The sequence below is a fragment of the Amphichorda felina genome, assembly GCF_050947745.1.
Source record: "Amphichorda felina strain 45539 chromosome Unknown scaffold_1, whole genome shotgun sequence".
Classification (NCBI taxonomy): domain Eukaryota; kingdom Fungi; phylum Ascomycota; class Sordariomycetes; order Hypocreales; family Bionectriaceae; genus Amphichorda; species Amphichorda felina.
The window spans coordinates 1353558-1374763 of record NW_028145049.1 but is presented as its reverse complement, the minus strand read 5'-3'; the positions used below and the strand labels follow the sequence as shown (position 1 = coordinate 1374763).

The window sequence follows — 21206 nt, the reverse complement described above, 5'->3', positions numbered from 1 at the left end:
GGAGATATTCGACTACGAGTCTTAGGGTTCCCGGACACTTATGGGTTCGTTTCTGGAACTCAATATGACAGCCAAGTATGTGTGCATTCATGGCTGGGTGCTTGGAGTTTGCAGTCAAGGCATGTAGGGGTGAGTGATCAGACAGAGGATTGACGGCATTTGACAACGGCTCTAATGGGTACAGGTCTAGCAGACTCTTTGCTTGGTCCCTTCGACTAGGGTCGAGCCCGCTTCGCGAGTCTATGTATATTGAGTGTTATGCTTGACCGCCTACCTTGGACATAGTCCTAGCTGGACAGTCGGGCCCCTTGGGCTCCGAGGCTGTTTTGATACAGGTCCAGCTGGTCGGCCGAGGAACTAAACAATGCTGTGCTTTGTACGGGGGCAGAGGTTTATGAGCCCCAATGTTGGACCTCCCCAACTTCCAACTGCGGCTACCCGCTCCAGGTCATCTCCGCTGAATCAATGATGCTGGCGGGTTGTAGTATATACAAGCTTCTGCTCCTTTATTTGACGCCAATGAACCCAATTCCTGACCGAGCCCTTCTAGCAGCCCGTTTGAGCGCCTGCTCCTCGACGTCGGTCCACTTAATGCTCAGCTCATCCCACTTCTTACCGGGAGTGTTGTACTCCTTGCGCCACTGGGATTGCATCTGCTGCATGCGGGCCATCTCACGCGGGTCGCCGGATCCGCTGTAGACAATCATGGCCGTGCAGGGCGGGAGTGACTCGTGGATGCGGGAGAGGCGCTCTGAGAGGGCCACCAGCGCTCGCTCAAGCGGCGAGGTCTCGGGCAGGGCGTTGGGGCCAGGTTCTGTGTCGCCGTCCGGGGGCCCGCCGTCGCTGCTGCTGTTGTCGACGCGGTTCTTGTTCCACCACCCCTGAAGGGCCTCGAGCTCGCGCATGCGAGCCCAGACAAAGTCGACGCCGCCGCCCTTGATCTCAAGGCCGTCCGGATCTCCCTTGACGGCGCGGATGACGTTGGTTGTGACCTCCTCATCGTTCTTGCAGCCCAGCTGGTGCGTGGCGCCCGCTCCAGCCCCCTTGGATGGCTGGCCCCAGTCGACAGCTGCGCTGGTCTTGCCGGTCTCCGTACCCCCGAGAGCCGCATCGCCGCCCTGCGCCTTGTAGGCTGTGCCAGCGCGACCTAGCCGGCGGAAGAGATTCTCGCCCTGGGCATCGGACGTGCCCCAGAGCTTTCCTTTTTCGCACTTTTGCTTGACAAGGTCGAGGCACGTCTTGGCGTCCTCGATGCTGTTGTGGCCACTGGCACCACCCTTCTGGATCTCCCTGGAAAGGTACTTCTGCGCCAGCCATTTGAGGGAGGATTTCAACGGCGGTCCGCGAGGATGAGGGTAGAGAATAGATGTGTCGACGATGAAGGGGTGTGTCAGCCTCATCGCCTTCGTGTCGGACTCGAGGGAGTGCCCGATGAGTATCGTGCGTGGATGGAGAATATCGAGAAGCTTCTTCTGGATATCTTGGAGAGTAGTGGTCACAGGAGCAAGCATCTCCGGCGTTATGCCGGAGAACTGGGTAACGTAATCGGTGATGGGCTTGTCTGGCTTGACGAGCTCGTCGAGGACTACCTCGCCAGACCAGTTGACAAGGCTGATGCGGGTCAGCGAGAACTCGTTTTCGCCCGTCATGCACATCTCGCAGTCAAGGGCCAAGACTTCTCGGCCTGCAGTGATGCTGCCTTGTTGGATTTCGTCCTCGGGGACAATACCGTCCTCGAGCTTGTCAACTTTCGTGACGACCCAACCTTCGGGTGGCACGAACTGATCCCGTTGCTCTCCCTCGGGGAGCAGCGCGGGGTGGACGAGATAGCCATTATCTGTCAACTCATCAGCTGTGGCGAGGAATTCGGTGATGCGTGTCCGTTCATTCTTCCACCCCTGAGGCTCTGCGGCAGGCCTCACGCCTGAGCCCTTCTTGGGCTTGTCCTTGGTGGCTGGAGCTGTGAGAAATGCGGCCATGGGCGAGTGCATCTTGCCGTGCTTGTCATCACCAGGGGTCCTAACCGGCCACAGATGGGGGAACATGTCTGCAAACGGCTTGAGGGGATCAGGTAGCTTCTCCTTTTCAAGCGCCCGGGGGTAGTAGTCATCCGGGGATGTTAGGATGCGATCCTCTTCGTCGGCGCTGGGAGCCGCGTCGTTGTATAGGGCGTAGTCAACGCCAGCCTTGAACATGGCCTCCTCAAGCCCGGGGACCATGATGGCGACAATCTTGCGGAACTGGGGGCGATGCGACACGGCGACCCATTGCGGACCAGTGCCGTCGGCGAAGATGTACGTCACCAGGTCGCGCAGGTTGTTGAGGTTGATCTTGGAGTTGAGACGGGCGTTGGGTGAGAAGGTGATGGCGGGATAGCCCTTGCCCGGTTTGGGGAGCTTCTTGGCCTTCTTAGTGGGCCGCTGGACGACCTTCCATTCACCGCCATCCTGGTCCTCGTCAAGCGCCCTTGAACGCTTCAGGCTTCCATCGCTGTTAGCATCGGTTGCCTCTTTCACGAGGCTGGTCATGTCGCTGTCTCCTTGGCCTATAGAGCTTCTGTTGCGAAGCGCGAGGTGACTTGAAGCGAGGTCTGTCGAAGAAAGATAGTTTGAAAAGATTCGCTCTTCGGCGGTGGTCTTGCCCGTGGCGTCTTGGTCGGTGTTCGCGCTGGTCGTTGGCGCAAGTCTGTCGAGGGCGACGTCTTTGGCGCGCTTGAGTTTTCTCCTCAGGCCCTCCCACATGCTATTATAGTGGGGAGATAGATGCTAAGCCCCTTTATATTGACAAAAAAATGACACAAAAGGCCAGCAGCAGCCTTCTAATTCGACTGTTGCGTCGTGTCGAAATCGAAGTCGCCTGGGGATGAGCAAGGAAAAATGGCAAAGTAAAGATGGTCAGGTACGAGAGGGACGCTCTTGCTCCTGCTGAGCTTATCTTATCGAGGGTATCCACTATGCAGTGTGGGGTTCGAGCTAGCACTTGAACCAATGTTGGCCAATGACAATCAACTGCGGCTTTCAGGTGAATTGCCTTTCGCGACTTCCTAGGAAGTTTTGAACTTCCATCGTCAACTTCAAATGGCATAGGTGCTTATTCATCTGGTGGTGAGCACTGTTTACTCTTCTAGCCCCTAAATCGCTCTTTCGGGGTCCATGACTCTCGGAAAGGCTCTCTAACAGTTACTAACAAACAGTTAAAAACCGGATGACCCGTAGAGCATAGAGATGGGGATTTATACGCCTTAGCACCTTAAGGGTATGCGGCGCTGTAGCTAATATAAACGGGGTATTTCTTACAAACCATTGCAAGCAACTTCCTCTCTCATCCCAGCAACTGCAAATGCCCGCAAGCTAGCAGCATCCCTAGGGCTGGTAGCCGCGCTGGGGCGGTGAGTAGTCACTCTGGATGAAGATGAGACTCTTCAACCCGTATTCAGGGGTCTTGACTGAGAGAGCAGCGAACCGAGGCCCGATGTGGGAATGATTGGTATCCGAGATCCCGGGATTGGTGTGGTGGCGAAATCATCTCTTGGCCCTTGTCCCAAGGACCTCAGCCTGTAGACTCTTTAAAATCATTGTCCAGCACTGCTTTCCCCAAACCTGCCAAGGTATGAACCGGATCCACGACGGCATATTTGAAGAATGCCTGGGACTGGTCGGTCTCCGGATTCGCCGCCCAGGCATTGATGAGTGACAGCTCCTTCTCCCTGCCAGGCAGTTGCCCGATATCACTTAGCATGTCCTGCGCGTCCACCGACAATCCCCATTCCCTGGCGAACCCCTTTGGGATAAGTCGGAGCACCACCATGATAAGCATCTGGCAGAGCGACACCTGGTCGATGTCCCGGAGAGTTTCTTGGACTCGAGCATGCAGGCTCGTCTTCGAGACCCTGTTCCCGGCGGACTCGCTCAGCGAGTTTGTGTCGGCGGCTGTGTTGGACAAAAGCTTAGCTATTCGAAAGAGACCCTGTACACGGGCAGAATGAAACGGTGGTGGGTAACGATACGGGTCGCAGGCTGTTGCCGTGAGGCAGGCTGTGGTCAGTGCAAGTGTCCAGTTCTGTTCCTGGGCGTAATAACTGGATATGTCGGCTACCACGCGAGGCAGAGGTGCCATTGCCCACAGCTCATTTTCCACCAGGACCTTGCAGCAGCGATAGCCATTGCTCAAGGCTAAGCGCCGTGAGCGCTCATCCCAGGGTACGGTTGATGACTCCATGTCCGCCAAAGCCTTTTCGGAATGAGCATTTGCTGCTGCTGACTTCTGTCTCTCCGTGACGGTAGGATGCTGGCGAACCTCGGAAACTTCGGGGGCAAGACTGAGGCGGTTGAGGTTGAGGCTGGGGTACATAGTACAGGCTTGGTAAACATTGAGGTCGTCCCTGCAACGAGGGCAGTGACACTCGAATTGGTATGGCGCCAGAGCCTGGCTGCGTTTAGACTTGGGTAGTGTGTAGTCTATAATCAGAGTTAGCTATCTTCTTCTTGCTTAGGTAGTTATAGGACTACTATTAGCTAGGTTAGGTGAACACAACTTACCCGTGTAGGATATCTCAATCTCGTCGCCAGCCTTGATCGACGTCGAGGCCCGGAGAACAATGTTCCTCCCAAAGACCTGAACCTCGGCGTTAGGCACGCAGGAGTGGTTAATCATAGCGAGGGTCGGCTCGAGAAAGACACCAGTCTCCTCCCCGTCGTTGTCCGACCAGTTGAAGGCATTCGTCTGGATCTAAACACACCCACCCGTCAGCCTCGCTCACCAAACAAAGCACCCTTCCCCCACCAAGCAGGACAAACCTTGCACATGAGCTCGCAGGCCCTCCTCACCTGCTCCTCTGTCGTGCCCACCCCGGAGCACCCACACGCCCCGAGAGCCATCACCTCGATATCCCTCCAGCGCTTCCCGCCCTCCTGCCCCCGCAGCGCCTGGACGTTCCCCTCCAGGGGCTCCAGCGCGCTCCCAATCTCCCCCTTCAGCAAGGCCTGCATCAGCAGCCGCACCGGAGTCGGCACGTCGCCCCTCCCAGCGTCGCGGACGAGCGCCAGCGGCTTGCACTCGGCTGCGTGGACGGAGCGCCAGTGGGCGCGCTGGCAGGCCGCACCGCAGTAGTAGGCGGAGCGGCAGCGGGTGCATGCGCGTGGTGATCCAGGCTTGAGGCAGTTGGTGCAGAAGGAGGCGAGGTGCGGCAGCGAAGGGAGGAGGAGGAGAGGCGTGGTGGTGAGGATGGTGGCACCGGGGGTGAGGGCTGCCGCGGAGACGAGGGCGCGGCCTTTGGTGGGTGTTTGGCGGACCTTCACGGCCGGGGGAGTGAATTCCATGGCGGTGATTATGAGGTATGATATCAGAAGGGTGAGGGTTGTTGTGGAAGGTTGATGTTGAAGAGCTGGATGGTGACGTGGGTTGGGATTTTTGGTGGTGGATTCTTCCTAGGTACTACAATGAGCTGCCCTTGCACAACCACACTACATCGGCGTCGCCTATCAGCACGACGAGGGGTCACTTGGCTATTCTATATTTAAATGTGTTTATTTTATTTTTTGGTTGATATTACTTGCGCTAGGATATAGACATTCGTAAAATGCATCCTGCTCTATAATTCCACATGTTCTGGAGGCCCGTCATTGCTCTTCCGCAACGACGCCAGCCTATCATGCAGATCCTTGCTCCAATGCTCACCGTCCTTCTTGTTCTCCTTCATAATCCTCTCGACGTGGAAATCCCAGCACCCCTCGTCGGTCCGCGACCCGCCCGCCTGGCACTGCTTGTCGCTCATCCTGGCCACCCTTGGCCACTCACCAGGGGTGGCTCCCATGTCCTCGTCAAGGAAATTGTCCAGCGCCAGCTGTCCGGCCTTGCGCTGGACACTCGCCCACTCCTTATCCTCCAAAGCCAGCACCTCAAGGAGGAGGCTCATGCCACCGTTGCGGAGGAACTCTGCCCGGATGGCGTCATCCTTGATGAGGCCGTTGATGGCAGAGACCTTGGCCTTGGCCTTGCCAGCCGAGTCCTTAACGGCAGCGGACGTGTCCTCTGGGAGGAAGCTCGAGTAGAAGCGTTGGCTAAGCGGGACGGTATCCCCAGGGCACGCGGACCCCATAAGGTCTGTCCACTCCTTGGAAAGTGCGCTCAACGCCGTCGGGTTGTTGGACAAGGCGGCGGCCAGAATATTTGCTGCTTGTTGGTCGCGAGGGCTGACCCCCTCGGTGAGCGGGGTGTTGCGGTCCACCATGAGGCAAAGAAGCGACTTCAACACCGCCTTATCTTCGGTGATTTTGAGGCCGTAGTAAATGTCGTGGGAGATTTCCTTCAATGACTCCAGCGCCTGGTCCAGCTCACGCGCGCCGTCCTTTTCGGCTCCTGCTTTGACAACCTTGAGCGCCTCAAAAAAGTACTGCGCCGCGTTTTCCGGCTCCTTGATCTTGCCGACGGGTTCGTACTTGGGGGCGTTCCGCGGTATTTGGGGCTCATCCGGTATCTCGGGCTCCACTACCAAGACGGACTGGTCCATGACGGCGTCTGTGCCCACGGCCACACCCTCCAGTTCAGGGGGAACTTCGCCCTCCACGTTGATCTTGGCCTCCAGCTTCCCGGACGTCATGTTCATCCGAACGTGGAGGCCCTTTGGTAGGTCCTGATCCTCGTGGACCGTCTGGAACTCATTTGTGGCGCGGAAGATGCGAGGGTAACACTCGCTGGGATCGGATGTGTGGCAGATGAGTTCGTCCTCTGGGGCCGGCGGTGGTTGTGACGCTGATGCTGAAGCTAGGGCGAGGGCTGGAAATATACAGAGCAAGACAACGAGGAGGACGGTAAGAAGAAGCGACAACGCTGGCTTCCTCCGAGTGTGGTGCATTGTGTCTGATTTGGTCCCCGTTTGGGGTCCGCAAGGGCTTGTAGATGACGTGGTTGGTGAAAGCACCGTCTAAGAGGGTGAAAAGGTGACGGGGTATCTCAGGGTAAGAGTACACACAAAGATGGGGCGCTAGAAATAAAGAGTGAGCAGTGGGCAGTAGTTGGTAAGAGACTCGTGAAAATAGAGGGTTTATGGATTAAGTATCTTGGGAAGATGTTGTGGAAGATGAGGACACGGAATCAAGCCAGATCTCATCGAAGGCCAAAGAATTGTACGACGAGTTCGCCAGCGCTACGATGGAGAACTGGGGCAGCGAAAGACGCCAAAATGGGAAAAGGTGAGCATGGCGTTTTCTGATTGGTTGATGCGTAGCCACAGGACAGCCACAACGCCTTAGCCACACCGTTTAGCAATGAACTCGGCGAAGGTGCTTCTGAGCGTTTTGGCAACTTCCTGACTTCCACCTGGACACGTGGTGACAATGTTGACAGTTACGGTGACTCACACACAGTCCGGAGGCATCAGAGGGCCCGCACACATGAATCGTGATCATTTGAACTCCAGAAAGAACCCGAGAACAATAGCATGGCAATGATATCTCGAGAGAATCCGCCAGGCACTCGCACGGCCTCGGCCTCCACCTGCCAAAGCCCGCCAGCCTGAGGTCCAGTCGAGAATCCGTGGTCGCATAGCAACCTTTTCTTGCGTAAATTGAGTCGGAGACCTGGGAAAAGAGGCTTTGGGGGCCTATTACTACGGGTAGTCCACCTTGCCATCGACGATCGTCACCTTGAACCCTATGCGGTTGGAATGAACTCGTGCCCAACTAATATGAGACTTGTCGCGCATCCAGGTCAGCGTCGGACTCTCCCATAGGGCCATATGAAGTTCGGACGTTCCTAACGGCTGAAAGCAGATGCCGTCACGTAATTTGTCCTCGAGTCTCCTAGGCAAGTAATCGCATATAAGACGGTCGTTCTCATCAGGTGTCGTGACTGTCGTCCCAGGGCCCTGTGCTGGGTCGACGGCGATATCACTCTGATCCGACCATACCGAACGTCATCTTCGGAATGGCCCTGGCTTCCAAGAGCCTACTCTTTAGCCTTGCTATGGCCCTCATGGTCGGTGCGCACGCTGCACCTGCGTCGCATAGTCGCAGCACCACCTCCAAGCCTACTCACAATCAACACCAATCCCGCGACCCTGGCAATCCTGAAACGGCCTCGACCGGTGGTGGAGCAGTCACAAGTGAGCGCTTCCCCGTAGGACCCATGGCGGAGCCGGGGATCGTCGGGGGTTACGGTCCTCGCTTCGCCGACGATATCATCCCTTACTAGAGGACCTCGGTGGGCGCAGAAGAATTCGATAAGAGTAGAGGCGAGCAACTCCCGGGACTAGGGTCGTGGAGGCGCTGGAAGGTGTTGAAAAGGGACCAGGATCCGTAGGAACGGGATGGGTCGCTTTTAATGGAAGAGTTGTGCCGTTTCCAGGTGGACACGTTGATTCTCCTGCTGGCTTTTATTATTCGCCTAGGCGGTTAGGTAGGATTTCGCAACCATCCGTTGACCCAGATGAATTCAGAAAACTGGCCTCTCTCTTGAATTCATGGACGGGATAGGTTAGCGGTCTCTGCCAGTTGAAGAATAAGCGCTTATTCGTACGAGTAGAGGATAGTGCAGAGGACGGACCTTGTTAGGGATATAACCGTGACATCACCTTCCAATGATGCAAAGGTCCAATGCTGCTCATTGTAGCGTCTCGCGGACTTCAAATAAACATACTTGCTGTGCTCAATCCTCTTGCGGCATGAGTGCTGAATGGCCTGACCAATCTTCAGGTTTGACACGCAACTGCTGATCTGACACAGGGGTTGCCAATAGATTCTGGCCAGGGTGCACAGTAATTCGCACGGTCCCTGAGCGCTATCATTGGTCAGAGCTCGCATAAACCAGGCGCTGTTGATTAACAACCACAGTGCGAAAAAAAACTCCTGTCCACCAGAAGCTTTGTTACTCGCACTCCGCCCAGCAGCAGCAGTTCATGTCAACACCTGCCTCGTTTACAACGTTGCTTTCCTTCACTTTGTCCCGGCCCATCGACCATCTTGAGCTTTACGACGATTCTAGGATCCATTGACGTTCTTGTTTCTACTCCTACTCCTACTCCTACGACTGTTCATACACCCAAACCCTGATTGATCGGCCCGCCTCGAACCTTTGCCTAAGGCCTCGCTAGCTTGGCCCTGTGGAGAGCGGGAGCTCGCAACACGCGAGAACCAGCATCCTGCGGCGGGACGAGAATTCCTCGAATAAACCTCCTCCGAACCAAGCCAAGTACCGAAAAACCTACAAACAATCATGCCGTCGCCGCGCCGCGTGCGCCTCCTGCTCCTGGTGGGCGTGGGCATGGCCCTCCTGATCCTCGTCTACCTCCCGCGGCTGGGGAACGAGTCGCCGGAGGACTTCTACGACAGGACAGTCCACGCCATAGACACCCAGAAGTCCTCGGGGGCGGGCGCCGCCGGGGCGCAGCAGGGGTCCAAGCCGCTTCAGCCGGCCGACAGGGACAAGGACGGCGACATTGACGCCGAGGACGAGATCCTTGGCGCGGAGATGCAGGAGCGCCTCAAGGATGCGGAGCTCAGGGCCAAGGCTAAGGCTAACGAGAGGGCGCCGCTGCCGCCGGACCACCCCAGCGACGTCATTGGGGTGGGCAGCTCGGCCGACGGGCAGGACGCGTCGTCGGACGGCGCGGACGCTCAGGTGGTCGAGGAGGAGAGGGACACGGAGGCGGAGCTCAATTCGATCCTCAAGAAATCCCCAAGTAAGTCTTGCCATGTGTCTTGGGATATGTCCGTGACTGACAAAGGGGGGGGGACCTAGCTATCATCTTCTCCAAGACGTACTGCCCCTACTCAAAGCACGCAAAGCAGATCCTCCTTGACAAGTACTCCATCACGCCGGAGCCGTACGTAGTTGAGCTGGACGAGCACGAGCTGGGATCCAACCTGCAGGACTCGCTGAAGGAGAGGACGGGGCGCCGGACGGTCCCTAACATCCTGATCAATGGCGTCAGCATCGGCGGTGCCGACGAGGTTACAGCGCTCGACGAGGCGGGCGAGCTCATGAGCAAGGTTCTCGAGCTCGGCAGCAAGCGTATCGAAATGGTGAAACGACCCGCGTCTCGAGGCTCGCGATCGTGAGGACCGGCAAAAGTGGGGTGCGGGAGCCTTGTGCACATCACCTGATTTGATCCGACCTTCTATTGTTGATCTACTGTATTTGTATTCTGCCATAGCTGTGTGCTGTACTTGTGAAACGGCATGGGTACGCTATTGGCACAGTGATGGGGGCTCGCGGAGAGCCACTTGGGATATGAGGCACATGACTGGCGTTGGGATTGGGAGCATATGTTAGAGGAGGAAACCTTTCAAGCCTTTGTGTTCATTCGGAACCTCCCAAAAGACCCTTGGAGGCTCACATTGTCCCTTCGGTCCATTGACACCTGAATAATAAGACAGTTGGCGGGCAGCTCCTTGACAGGTGAAGGACAATGGTACCAGCCGCCAGCACCGCAACGTCGCCAGCCTAGCAACACCTCCGATGGGCAGCTAGCTATCTGGCACTCGGCCTCTTTGCGCGTGGACAAGCCAGGCGCTATCCAGGGGGAGTGAATCACTGTTGGACCGTTCCGTCCGTTTTGCACACTTGCTATAAGTTCCTTCCTTCATGTAGGGGTCAGAACTTCCTTCTCTTCAACCTCGTCTTCTGATTTCGCTTCCTCGTGACCGCCGCCTTGGCTTCCCGCGGACTCTTTTGTAACGTCTTTGCTTGGTGGACATTTTATTTGCATACATTGCCAGCACTATATACGAAGAAGCGGGAATAGCTGTATATCTTTTTGCTAGTCAAAGCATCTTTTTTGCCCCGGCCAACCCCAAGCCCCTGGCGAATATCGCACCCACGGAAGGCTCTCTGCTTGCTCCCCTTCCTCTCCTCGGCAATGGAGAAGTTCTTCGGAACTGGGGAGCTCGTTTTACGAGTCGTGGAGCTCGCAGACCATGCCACCGTGAAGACACTCCTAGAGATTCCTGTACGTTGAGAAACCAGTTCCTTAACCTTGAAGAAAAACTTGCCTGACTGACGGGGGACACTCCCACGAAGCACTTCGCAGCTCTTATGCGTCAGTACAGAAAGTCGGTCATGAAGACGAGACACAGCCAATACACTCTTCCAGCTGGATATGGTGGTTCGCCAGCACTGCTCACCTATCATCTGCTTAGATATGGAGCAGATTCGTCAGCTTTCTGCTGCCACACTGGGCTCCGGCCCATTGACGACTGGAACTCCATCGTGGTGGTTGAGGCCCGCGAGCGAGAGATTGAGATACTACTCAACGCGCCATATCTACGTATCCGACCAGCACCTGGAAGTGCGGACTTCAGCTGGCCAAAGCTCGACGCAGGCGCCAAGGCTGGGCTCCGAGCCATGTTGAAGAAGGGGCTATACCTCTGTGACGCCATTCAGGATATGGGGGCTAGAGCAGCCGTCGAGCTGCACCATGAGAAGCGAAACTCGGACTCCATCGCTGTGCGCACGCGGCGTCTGCAGGTTGCATTCATCGAGAAGTTGCCTGGCGAAGACCTCATTTCGCTATACACACTTTGCCGGATCGCGGCAGAGAGCTGGCATGGCGTGAACATGATGCCGGCCCATGTCTTTGGCAATCCAATGAGCTCGGTCTTTGAGAAGGAGCTGGTCTTCAAGGAGACGCTCCTCCGCTTCGGCAGCTGGTTCCTCTTTGGAGAGGTCCGCGGGTATGGGCCCCGGTCGTATCACCGCCGGCAGCTCCTCGACGAGACCCACAAGGAGGCTATCAATCCCTCGTACAGCTCGCCGCACAGCGCGCCTATCCAGAAGGAGTCAGCGCTCGTGGCGACGATGAACCATGAGCTCCATATGCGGTTCAAGGTGCGCGTGAGAGACTTGGACAGCAAGGTGCTACCAATGGTGGAGGAGGTGATCGGGGCGACGAAACCGGCGTTCAAGGACCCACCATCCCAGCGCGGGCACGGCTCGGCCGTCGCTGTTTAATATTAGGCGGGGACATATCGTGGTGACTGTTGGGAGGACTTTTGGGGCAGCAAGCACATGGGGTTGTTGCCTTGGTCTGAATGGATACTTGACGCATGGATGTGGCTTAGTTCCGGGTGGGAGAGCGCAGTACTCGAAGCATGACGCTCGTGGTTCGTCGGGTGTAGATGGGGCCACAGGATATGGATTGCAATCATGTTTTCTAGAAGCGTATAATAGGTGATGTCGAGAATCGAGCAGGGGTTGATCCCCTTGAGCGGCGAGTGGGTGCTGGGTCCATAGGTGTGAAGTTTTGTGGGCGACGTATGGAGGAGACGGCTTGGAGAATGCATCTGCGGGTTGCCGAGAACAAAAGTGCAGTCAATTGGGGACGTGAAATGGACCTTTGTGAGCAAGGCAGGGTAAAAAGATAAGGGGAGGAGACCCTGAGAGGAGACCCTTGAAGACGAATCGTCGATGCGCCTCGATGGCAGATGCGGGGGGGGGGCAGGGGCATTGCAAGATGCTGGGCAACTGCGACCAAGACCATGCCTCCTTCCCTGATCACAACTTGCTTATCAGGCGGATTCATCCTCGCCTGCTTTCCGTTTTACGTCTCTCCACCTTTAGTTCCCTTTTTCTTTCACTCACCCCGGGAAGCCTCGACCGACGTCCACGTCAAGTCCACATCAAGTCCACATCAACAGCGCCACACTTCTATATTCCCACCACCCACCCACGGCCGCCACACAGCCATGGCCCCCGAAAGGTCCTCGTCCTCCTCGTCCTCCTCGTCCTCATTGTCAGCCTCGTCTTCATCATCATCATCTTCTTCCTCCTCGGACACAACCAGCCTCTACTCGCTAGCCAAGGAAAGAGAAGAAAAGAGCCACCGCAGCCTCCGCCAGAAGGCGCGCGACGTCCTCGCGGACATGGGCGGCCCGCCGACCCGGCGCCAGGACGCAAAGGACGGGCGGCCGGCGTCTGTGCTTCTTGGCGGCGACCTGGGGCTGATGATGGCTAATGGGGCGCAGCAGCCGCGGATGTGAGGGGATCTAGGGCGGAAAGGGGAAGATTCGGGATTGATTAGTTTGGGTTTTATTTCGGGAGCGGCCAAGGGGTCGAAGGAGGACTGGGCGATGGCGTTTTGGGGTGACAATGATGATGATGGAGACGGCTTTGCAGACATTTGAATTTTTTATTTGCTACTAGGTGCCTAGCATCTAGTTCATGGCCAAAAAAACTAAAACTTGAGAGCAATGAAGTGGGAGATTCTCTTGGAGAGATTCTAAGTGTGTGTGTATATCAGGGAGCCGAGAAGGGATCTAACGCTATTACTGCTTCGTGCTGGCAGTATATACAAAGCCAAGCAAGCACATTACCCAAGTACCCAGAAACACCGCCAGAAAACGCCATGTATTGTACATACACGCGAGCCATGAACCATTCCCAGCCATGGCCACGTGCATTCATGATCCTACTGCTGTCTACCCATATGGTATAGTCGATCGCCTCACGAAACAGGAATGGACATTTCGCCCTGCATAAAGTGAAGGTCCATGGCATCGGGCCCAACTTGGCTGTGGTCATGGTATGTCAGTCAGGGGCGCCCTGCCTCTCTGCACATAACGATGTCCTCTCCCCAAACAAGAAAAAAAAAGAAGACTTACGTCGTCAGCATGAGCTTGGTAAACTCGTCCATGTCCTCTGCGCGCGCATACTGCCAGAAGTCGCGGAAGCCGCCGTTGGCGATGGTCCACCGGGGCTGCTCGCGCCAGGCGCGGAAGAAGTCGGCGGGCGTGGCGGCCTCCCACAGGTGCCGCGACGCCGTGAAGGCCTGCTCGGGCTGCCAGATGCTGGGGTTGGCTGTGGGTGTGTTCTGTTAGCCGGGGACAACAAGTCATGCCACGCCTGATATACGCGTAGGTAGGCCCTGTATGGTTGGGGGTTGTATGAGTAGGGATGGGGGGGGGGGGGGGGGGGGGGGGGGGGAAGGGAGGTGGGTGAGACGTACGGGCTTCGGACTTGAGAACATAGACCAGGCAGATGAGGGCCAGGGACAAGATGGTGGTGCGGCGAGCGCTCTCGAGGAGGATCCAGTGCTGTCTGGGTTAGCATCCATCTTCTGCAGCAGATACAAAAGAAGGAGAGAGAAAGAGGACAGAGACGTACATCCCAGCTCGGCGGTGGCCGGTCCCGCGACGCCTCGCCCGTGGGCTCCCCCTCCTCCAGCTCCTCGCGCAGCTCGATCAGCTCGCGCACCCACTCGAGCAGGATGGGCCTCTCCTTCTCGGCGGCGTGGCGCAGCGAGATGTCGCCGTCGAACATTCTCATGGTGTCCACGACGCACAGGGCCTGCACCCTGGCCAGCTTGTCGAGCGGCGACAGCGGCGCAGCAGCAGAACCACCACGGCCCTCGGCGTGGATCTCGCACGCGGCGTCGGCGAGCATGCGGATGGCCCAGGCCTTGGTGGCCGGCGTGCGGTTCGCGTAGACGGTGGCGGCGCAGAAGGCCGTCATGACGGTCCGGGGCAGGGTGGCGGCGTAGAGGCGCGGGTGCAGGCAGGGCATGGTGCGGGTGCGGGCGAAGGAGGCGTGCAGGAAGGTCATGTAGTCGACGATGAAGCCGACGCGGCTGCGCACGTCGTGCACGAGGAGCGGGTCCATGGCGATGCAGGTGCTGAGGGCGTTGTCGTTGAAGACGGTCACGTCGCGGATGGGCTGCCGGGCGTGGAGGGGGGTGGGTGATGCAGCTTGGGGGGACAGGGGGCAGGGGGGAGGCATCATGGGCACGGGGGCCGGGAATTCGGTCTTGGGGTCGAGGAAGCCGGGGATGGTCCAGAGGGACGAGGTGGCGTGGGAGCTGCTGCCGATGAGGTCGGCGATGCAGAAGTCGAGGTTGGGGTCCAGCCGCAGGGTGTCGGGGCTGGTGGTGCTGGGGTCGAGGTGGCACGCGTCGATGCTGAAGTCGGGCATGTCAAAGTCGGTGGGCATGGCTGTGTTCATAGCAGTAGTATTGTGATGCAGGGTTGCTGTCGTCGTCGATGTCGTCGTGGCCGTCGTGGCCGTCGTGGGGCCGGGTTCAGGTCCAGGTCCAGGTCCGGGCCCGGATCCGGGGCGGCGCCCACCGGGGACAGACTCGCTGGACCCGGAGGACACGGGCGACGCCGACGACGACGGGCCCGACGAGCCCGCAGGCATCCTCTGGTAGATGCAGGACAGCCCCTTGGCCGCGCACCGCGTGCACGTGGGCGTCACCTTGTCGCATCGCCGCTTGCCTCGCACGCAGGCATTGCAGCTCTTCTGCCGTGACGCTGCTGCTGCTGCTGCTGCTGCTGCCGACGCCGTTGTGGTCGCGCCCCGGTCTGCCCGCCGCACATGGTGCGAGTTGAAGGCGCCTCTGTCCATGGCGAGGCGATCTGCGTCGGTGATGAAATCTAGGGGCTAGGGGGATGGGGGAGGAGGGGAGGGGGGGAGGGAGGGAGGGTGATCGTGGAGGATTGCGACAACGAGACAAGGCTGCAATTGTAAGATCCGTATCCGTACTCCGTACTGTCTGTATCTGTAATCAAGTCGCTGCCTCTCCAGCCACAGTCCAAAGTCCGCTCCGCCCCCGGGTTGCCTAACTCCGCAACTCCGCAACTCCGCATCCGTCCCATTCATGGCTGGCCAGGTCTATCTATACTGACAGACCTCTCTGTTGGCCATCTGCTGCCCTCATGTACTATGCGATGGCATCATGTATGTCCTGGCCCCTTTGGCCTCTGTTGTCCCTGTGCTAGCCCTACCAGCACTGGCCCTACTATGGTGTAGGCTACGGCTGGCCCTGCTGGTGCCCCAGTGTTGGCCCTCCACGGCACTTGTTCGATGCCCCCTGTCCACCTCATGGCACACCGCCGTACACCGCCGCACACCAATGCACACCACTGCACACCACTGCACCACCCTCTACGCCGTCAGTCTGCGCCGTCTGTTGGCCTGTCAAGTGTCATAACTCTCCCCTTGCACGTGGTCGCCTAGTCGCCGGGTCGCGTGGCCGCGTGGCCGCGGATGCGGATACGTCTCCTACTACGGAGTAGTAATACGACTATCGCCAGTCCCTGCAAAATCCGTATTACGAGTGGCACAACAAGTACGGAGTGCTAACATCTTCGCCCAAATATCAGATCTGGAAATCCTCACCTGCTCAAAACCTTATCTTCACCTGCTCGAGCATTGATTACGCTTGTTGATTCGCCGCCCGCTTGAAACATCTTTGCTCCATTGCGCTATCAGTCAGCCGTCCTCGTCCCCGGCTGACATCTCCAATAGATACTACATGCATCCAACCATCCTTTGCCCTCCAGACTCCTTCCCCCGAGTGGGATCCCCTCCTCCTCCCTTCCGCGACATGTGCCACTGCTGGCGGGCACAATGGGTATATACACCTCCTCCCATTTTCCCTTCTCTCTCGAAATCAAATTTCCCTCCCAGAGTGAGCCCTTGCCGTAAAACACAACCCAAAAAAACAAAAAGCAGTCAGTCAGACACCGTCCCCGTAGGTCCTCGTGTCGAGATTAGCTTCCGAGTTCCCTTTGAATCTGGCTCTGTTTTCTCATCACAGAAATCCTCGACTCCCAGCCCCTTCCATCCCTTCCGCGCCGGTATATGTCAAGACAAAAACAACCAAGGAAACTCACGTCCGCGTTCGACGTCGCTGTAAGAAGTGGGCCCCTCGGTCATGAGCCAAGTCCCATGAGCCGAGGGTCGTTCCCCAGCTGGTTCAAAGACAAAATGCCGCTGGGGGTTAAAAATGAGGAGGAAAAAAAGAAAAAAAAGAAAGAAAAAGAGACCAAGACAAAATATCGGGCCAAAGGCCATGACAAGAACTGAAGTGACTCTAATAACACACATGAAGCTCGAGGCTTCCCGTCCGGCTCGCCTGGCGCTCACGCCGAGCGCCCTAGTCTTAATATCCCGTTTCCCTTTCTAATAGGGGCTCGAGTTGGCGCGGTACAGTTCCGGGTGCCCCTGCCTTTCGTTCAATCGTCCATGTTATTGGGGACATAAAGGAGAGGTGGTGGGGAGACAAAAAAATGAAAGATTGAGTGTCGTGAGGCTTGCAACGTCAAATGTGTAAGATGTTGGTCCGCGGCTGCCCATGTAGAAACGTTGTTGTTAGTACCGATCTTGTCGGTATCCGTTGACAGCCCCCGGAGCATCATATTGGACGCCCGTCATCGACTCGGGGCCACCCCCGGGTATGCTGCCGCTGATGGAACGCAGTGGTGGAAGCTCTGTCCGGCTGGAGCTCGCATAGTGCTCCGGTGGGTACGGCGCATGCTGCGACGGCTGAGCCTGGCTCTGAGGTGGTGGCGGCGGCGGTGGCTGGTGCTGCTGCTGCTGCTGCTGCTGTTGCTGTTGCTGGGGAGCCGGTGGAGCTCCGTCCCCCCGATAATGAGGGGGTGCTTCCCCTCTATAGGTCTGGAGCTCCCGGCGCAGCATTTCGTTCTCGTTCATGAAGGAATGGCAGCGAGCCTGTAACACTTTGATGTACTCCTTCTGTGCCCGGTGCTCATTGATAGCTTCGCCTTGTTAGTACGGCCTCGTGCCTAGTTTCCAATGACCTAGAACTCACCTTTGGTCAGAATCTCCCATTTCGACGCCTTAGATCCGCGCTCCTGGGGCATCTCGTCCCGCAACGCATCAAATAACTCCTTCATCTCGGTGCGTCTCTTCCGCTCCGCAAGCTTGTGGCTCACCCGAAGTTCCGGGGTGCGGCTGTACGGCTGGTTGCCGGCTGAACCGCCATCTTGTAGTTGGAGATCGTTCAATGGCCGGTGCTGCATAGCGTGGTGGTGGGCCGAAAAGTCCGGCGGCGAGGGGCCATCGTCCAACCGGCGCTGACCAGGGGGTAGCCGTGAGTCGGCCGTCATCTGGCTGCTGGCAATGGACTCGGTAATGCTACTACGCCTGGAGGCATCGTAAGGGTGAGCCTGACTAGCACCTCGCACCTCGTCTTCTGGGAAAGCCCAGGCCTGGCCCTTGGTCGGCTCTGCTGCTCGAGCAATGTGGCTGGTGGCAGGACCTGTAATAGCCGGAGCCGTCCTGATCGTCTTTGCTTCCGGGTTTCGTTCAGCACTGGGCGCATACCCGTTGGAGATTCTGTGAACGGGAGGAGTCTCGAGGCCGGGTCGAGGGTGGCGCTGCGAGTTGAGGGTATTCTGGATAGAGGTCGTCGACTGGTTCGTGCTGGCATACGGAGAGTTGCCGAGTCGCATATCGCTCAGGCCCTGGTTGATCCTGCTGTCCACGCTCTCGCGCCTTGATGCGCCGCCAGCAAGCCCTTCCCCCAGTGTCGCAGTACTCTGAGTCGATTCCATGGATGGCTGGTGCTCGAGACGCCGGTGCTCATGGCCACCGGGAGTTGTAGGCGAAACCATTGATGCGACGCTCATGTGGCTCGCCGAGGGGGAGACGATGCTTTGGGGGACCATGCTTCCAGCAACAGGGGATGGCGTCTTGTCGGTAGACGACTGGTAGGCTGATGCCGGAGGACTGAGGCCATTCACGCTGAAGGAAGCGGCTGAGGTGTCTAGAAGGGATGCGTTAGCAAGGTTGGATGCAATTGAGGTGCTGCGATTGGGTATTACGGACGTTTGCTGGACACGTCGGCCGTGGAGTAGAACCCGGAGTCTCGCAGCTGTGGCGGGGCGCCGTTCGACGACGGCATGTGGTCGTCATTGTTCAGGATATTGTTCAAACCCGCAGCCTTGGGAGGCTGCGGACGAGGTTGCGTATGGCTCTCCATTGCCATGTTGACGGTGTGGCGGATTCAAGGCTGTGCTCGCCGAGACTGGGTGTCGCAGGTGTCGTGTCCTGTCCGCGCAGTCGGTACGGGTCAGAGACAACGACCGATGGAAAACTAAAGGAGGCGGTAACGATCGAATGGGGGGGGGATTCCCGAAGGCCTTTATTAAATGCCGATGCTGCAGTACGCGATGTTGTTGGGGAGGTATAGGAGGCTCGGTTGAGTCGAAGCCACTGACTGGTTGAAGGCCAGAACGAGCTGTTGAACTGGTCTACTGGACTGGTGGTGACAAAACAGAACAGATGGGAGAAGGGCTGGACGGGCGGCGCAAGGCAGGCCGAACGATTGCGCAGGTACCCTCGATAAGGGGAAGGGTTCGAAGGATAGGAACGGGAGGTACTACACTCAGTTGGGATTGAGGTCGACCATCAAGTCCAACATCATCAGGAAAGTTGCGAAGATGAGGACGAGGGGAGGTTGAGTTGGGAATAGGCAGTAGGTTGGGTTGGTGGGAGAAGGGAGCAAGGCAAGTGCCCCAGACTTCTACTCGTAGTGGTGGCCAGGAGAGAGCAAGCAAGGTACCGTAGTACCTGGGAAAGTACGGGTCTACGGGATACCTGGGTACCATGCCTTAGCCGCTCACCCAGGGGGAGATTCCCAGGTTCCCAGGCAAGCCCAGGTTCCCTCGACACCTCGGGGGGCCAAGCGCCGACCCTGGGGGGGCCCCTGGGGGTGTGGACACAGCGTGGAGCCGCTGGAGCGAGGTGTGCGGTGCAAGCACTGCGAGCTGCCGCAGGTGCGTGGAGGGGGTGGACCCCGGGTCAGAGTCGGCCAATTCCTGCCTGTGGACAGTGCCTGGACAGTGCTGATGTCGCACCCTCCAGACTGTCCACGGGGATCCGTAGAAACGACGGATTGATTGTCTCTGGTGCACAACCATCATTGATGCTCATCTTGCCGCCTACTTTGGGCAAGCGGGGGAGACAGGCCGCTGTGCCTCTCTCTGCATCAGGACCCGTCGTAATATCGTCTGATGTCTATCGGTGGCCATGGCCAGGACCATCAGGAATAACACTTGACCATGTCACCTGGCTGCCACACACAGTGAGCAAGCACGCTCGGAGAGACACGCACCTCCAACGGCCAGACCTTTTGTCTCCCCCACTGGAGATGGCTGGCATCTGGCCGCCCCCCAGTTGGGGGGCTGCCTGAAGGCGCCAGCGCCCCGATGGCGATCCGTTGAGGGAGCTGGAGAGGAGCCACGGAGCCACCTACCTACCTTTGCGTCTCTGAACCGCCCTGAAGGCTGAAGCCTCAGCGCCGCTAGGTGGCTTTTCTGGCGTCTCCGGGCGCTGTGCCACAGTGCCTGGGACCCAGCCAGCCACGGCCAGGTGTAGCGAGGCCTTGGGAGTGACCCGCGCGGCAGGTAGGCAGCCACCATGCGGGTTACATGCTGAGCGCGTACCCAGAGTCCCAGATTTGGGAGTAGTTTACGAGCCTCAGGGAAGAGCCTCGTCGTAATGGGGGCGGGTCAGTGGGTCAGGGCCCCGTTTCCAACTGATCCTTCCTGCTGTGAGCTGCTGAGGGCTGCTGAGGGCTGCTGAGAGCTGCTGTGAGCTGCTGAACTGGCTGTCCGGACAGGAATCCGGACCAGGGGTACTTGCAGAGCAAGTTCACCCCACCCTGGCATCCATCCATGTGCCAAAGTACCCGAGTACAACCTGCCTGAAGTTCTAAGCAGGGGCGCCACCTGTCGTCCTGGTCTCCCTCCATGAGTTCCCAAACCTTAAAAGGGCAGAAGGAGGAAAAATCGTTTGCCCCGCCACAACCAGTGCATCCTGTGAAGGTGACACCGTGACCGCTGAGTCTGTTATCACCCATTGGCACGGCTTATGTAGAATACCCGAGCAGAAGGAGCTTACCTGGTAGTATTGCTACTACCTTAGACCGTGCTTTGCTGCCTGGGTGCTGCACCCCGTCCAATTGAGCACGCTATCGGTGCTAGCAGCGGTGCTACGTACAACTAGTAACTGGTACCTTTTCGTAGCTTCCACGGATACACTGGTGCCATGTCTGGGACGACGCTCTTGGCGCAGCCTCGCAGTGAGGCAGGAGAACGGGAAGGAGTTACTCGTACCTGCTGCCAGAAGCCGACCGCCCATGCATCTGAGCCGTGTGTCCAGCTCCATACAGTGCGCTGCCTGCGACCGCTGTCTCGAGGCAACTACCACCTCACATTGGGCTTGTCTCCCGTACTTGCCTTATCTCCTTGATCTTCAATCAATTCATACACATAATAATAGCCAATGCCCATAAAGACATCATCGCCAGAGCTCTTTCAGCCCCGTTCATGATGAGGATTGACCGCCGGCCCCTGGCAGTGGGGGATCGGCCGAGAACCCTCCGGAGACAAAACAATTAGCCACCTTGGCAGAGGTCAAAAAGGAACAATTCCGCGATGCCAAGGAGACAGTGTGTCCTGGGCTCCTAG

At 57.8% G+C, this 21206-nt stretch overlaps 7 protein-coding genes across 7 annotated transcripts; 2 read left to right on the top strand and 5 right to left on the bottom strand.

Moving 5' to 3' along the window:
- Positions 1 to 506: 506 nt before the first annotated feature.
- On the bottom strand, positions 507 to 2741 carry ACO1O0_000437 (RNA exonuclease; the record flags this gene model as incomplete). The annotated part of the gene is made up of 1 exon (XM_083189936.1): positions 507 to 2741. The coding sequence occupies one exon, from the start codon at positions 2739 to 2741 to the stop codon at positions 507 to 509; it is 2235 nt and encodes a 744-aa protein (XP_083053795.1).
- Positions 2742 to 3549: 808 nt separating this feature from the next.
- On the bottom strand, positions 3550 to 5318 carry ACO1O0_000436 (SET and MYND domain-containing protein; the record flags this gene model as incomplete). Its single annotated transcript, XM_083189935.1, has 3 exons — positions 3550 to 4457; positions 4539 to 4728; positions 4797 to 5318. The coding sequence occupies 3 exons, from the start codon at positions 5316 to 5318 to the stop codon at positions 3550 to 3552; spliced, it is 1620 nt and encodes a 539-aa protein (XP_083053794.1).
- Positions 5319 to 5590: 272 nt separating this feature from the next.
- ACO1O0_000435 (uncharacterized protein) lies at positions 5591 to 6853 on the bottom strand (the record flags this gene model as incomplete). The annotated part of the gene is made up of 1 exon (XM_083189934.1): positions 5591 to 6853. One exon carries the CDS (start codon positions 6851 to 6853, stop codon positions 5591 to 5593), a length of 1263 nt encoding a protein of 420 aa, XP_083053793.1.
- A 2357-nt stretch (positions 6854 to 9210) lies between these two features.
- ACO1O0_000434 (thioredoxin-like protein) lies at positions 9211 to 10055 on the top strand (the record flags this gene model as incomplete). Its single annotated transcript, XM_083189933.1, has 2 exons — positions 9211 to 9676; positions 9736 to 10055. The coding sequence occupies 2 exons, from the start codon at positions 9211 to 9213 to the stop codon at positions 10053 to 10055; spliced, it is 786 nt and encodes a 261-aa protein (XP_083053792.1).
- Positions 10056 to 10855: 800 nt separating this feature from the next.
- On the top strand, positions 10856 to 11946 carry ACO1O0_000433 (uncharacterized protein; the record flags this gene model as incomplete). Its single annotated transcript, XM_083189932.1, has 2 exons — positions 10856 to 10945; positions 11017 to 11946. 2 exons carry the CDS (start codon positions 10856 to 10858, stop codon positions 11944 to 11946), a joined length of 1020 nt encoding a protein of 339 aa, XP_083053791.1.
- A 1492-nt stretch (positions 11947 to 13438) lies between these two features.
- On the bottom strand, positions 13439 to 15333 carry ACO1O0_000432 (Zn(II)2Cys6 transcription factor domain-containing protein; the record flags this gene model as incomplete). The annotated part of the gene is made up of 4 exons (XM_083189931.1): positions 13439 to 13505; positions 13596 to 13791; positions 13940 to 14027; positions 14098 to 15333. 4 exons carry the CDS (start codon positions 15331 to 15333, stop codon positions 13439 to 13441), a joined length of 1587 nt encoding a protein of 528 aa, XP_083053790.1.
- Positions 15334 to 17082: 1749 nt separating this feature from the next.
- Positions 17083 to 18721, bottom strand: ACO1O0_000431 (uncharacterized protein; the record flags this gene model as incomplete). The annotated part of the gene is made up of 3 exons (XM_083189930.1): positions 17083 to 17489; positions 17543 to 18499; positions 18562 to 18721. 3 exons carry the CDS (start codon positions 18719 to 18721, stop codon positions 17083 to 17085), a joined length of 1524 nt encoding a protein of 507 aa, XP_083053789.1.
- Positions 18722 to 21206: the final 2485 nt, after the last annotated feature.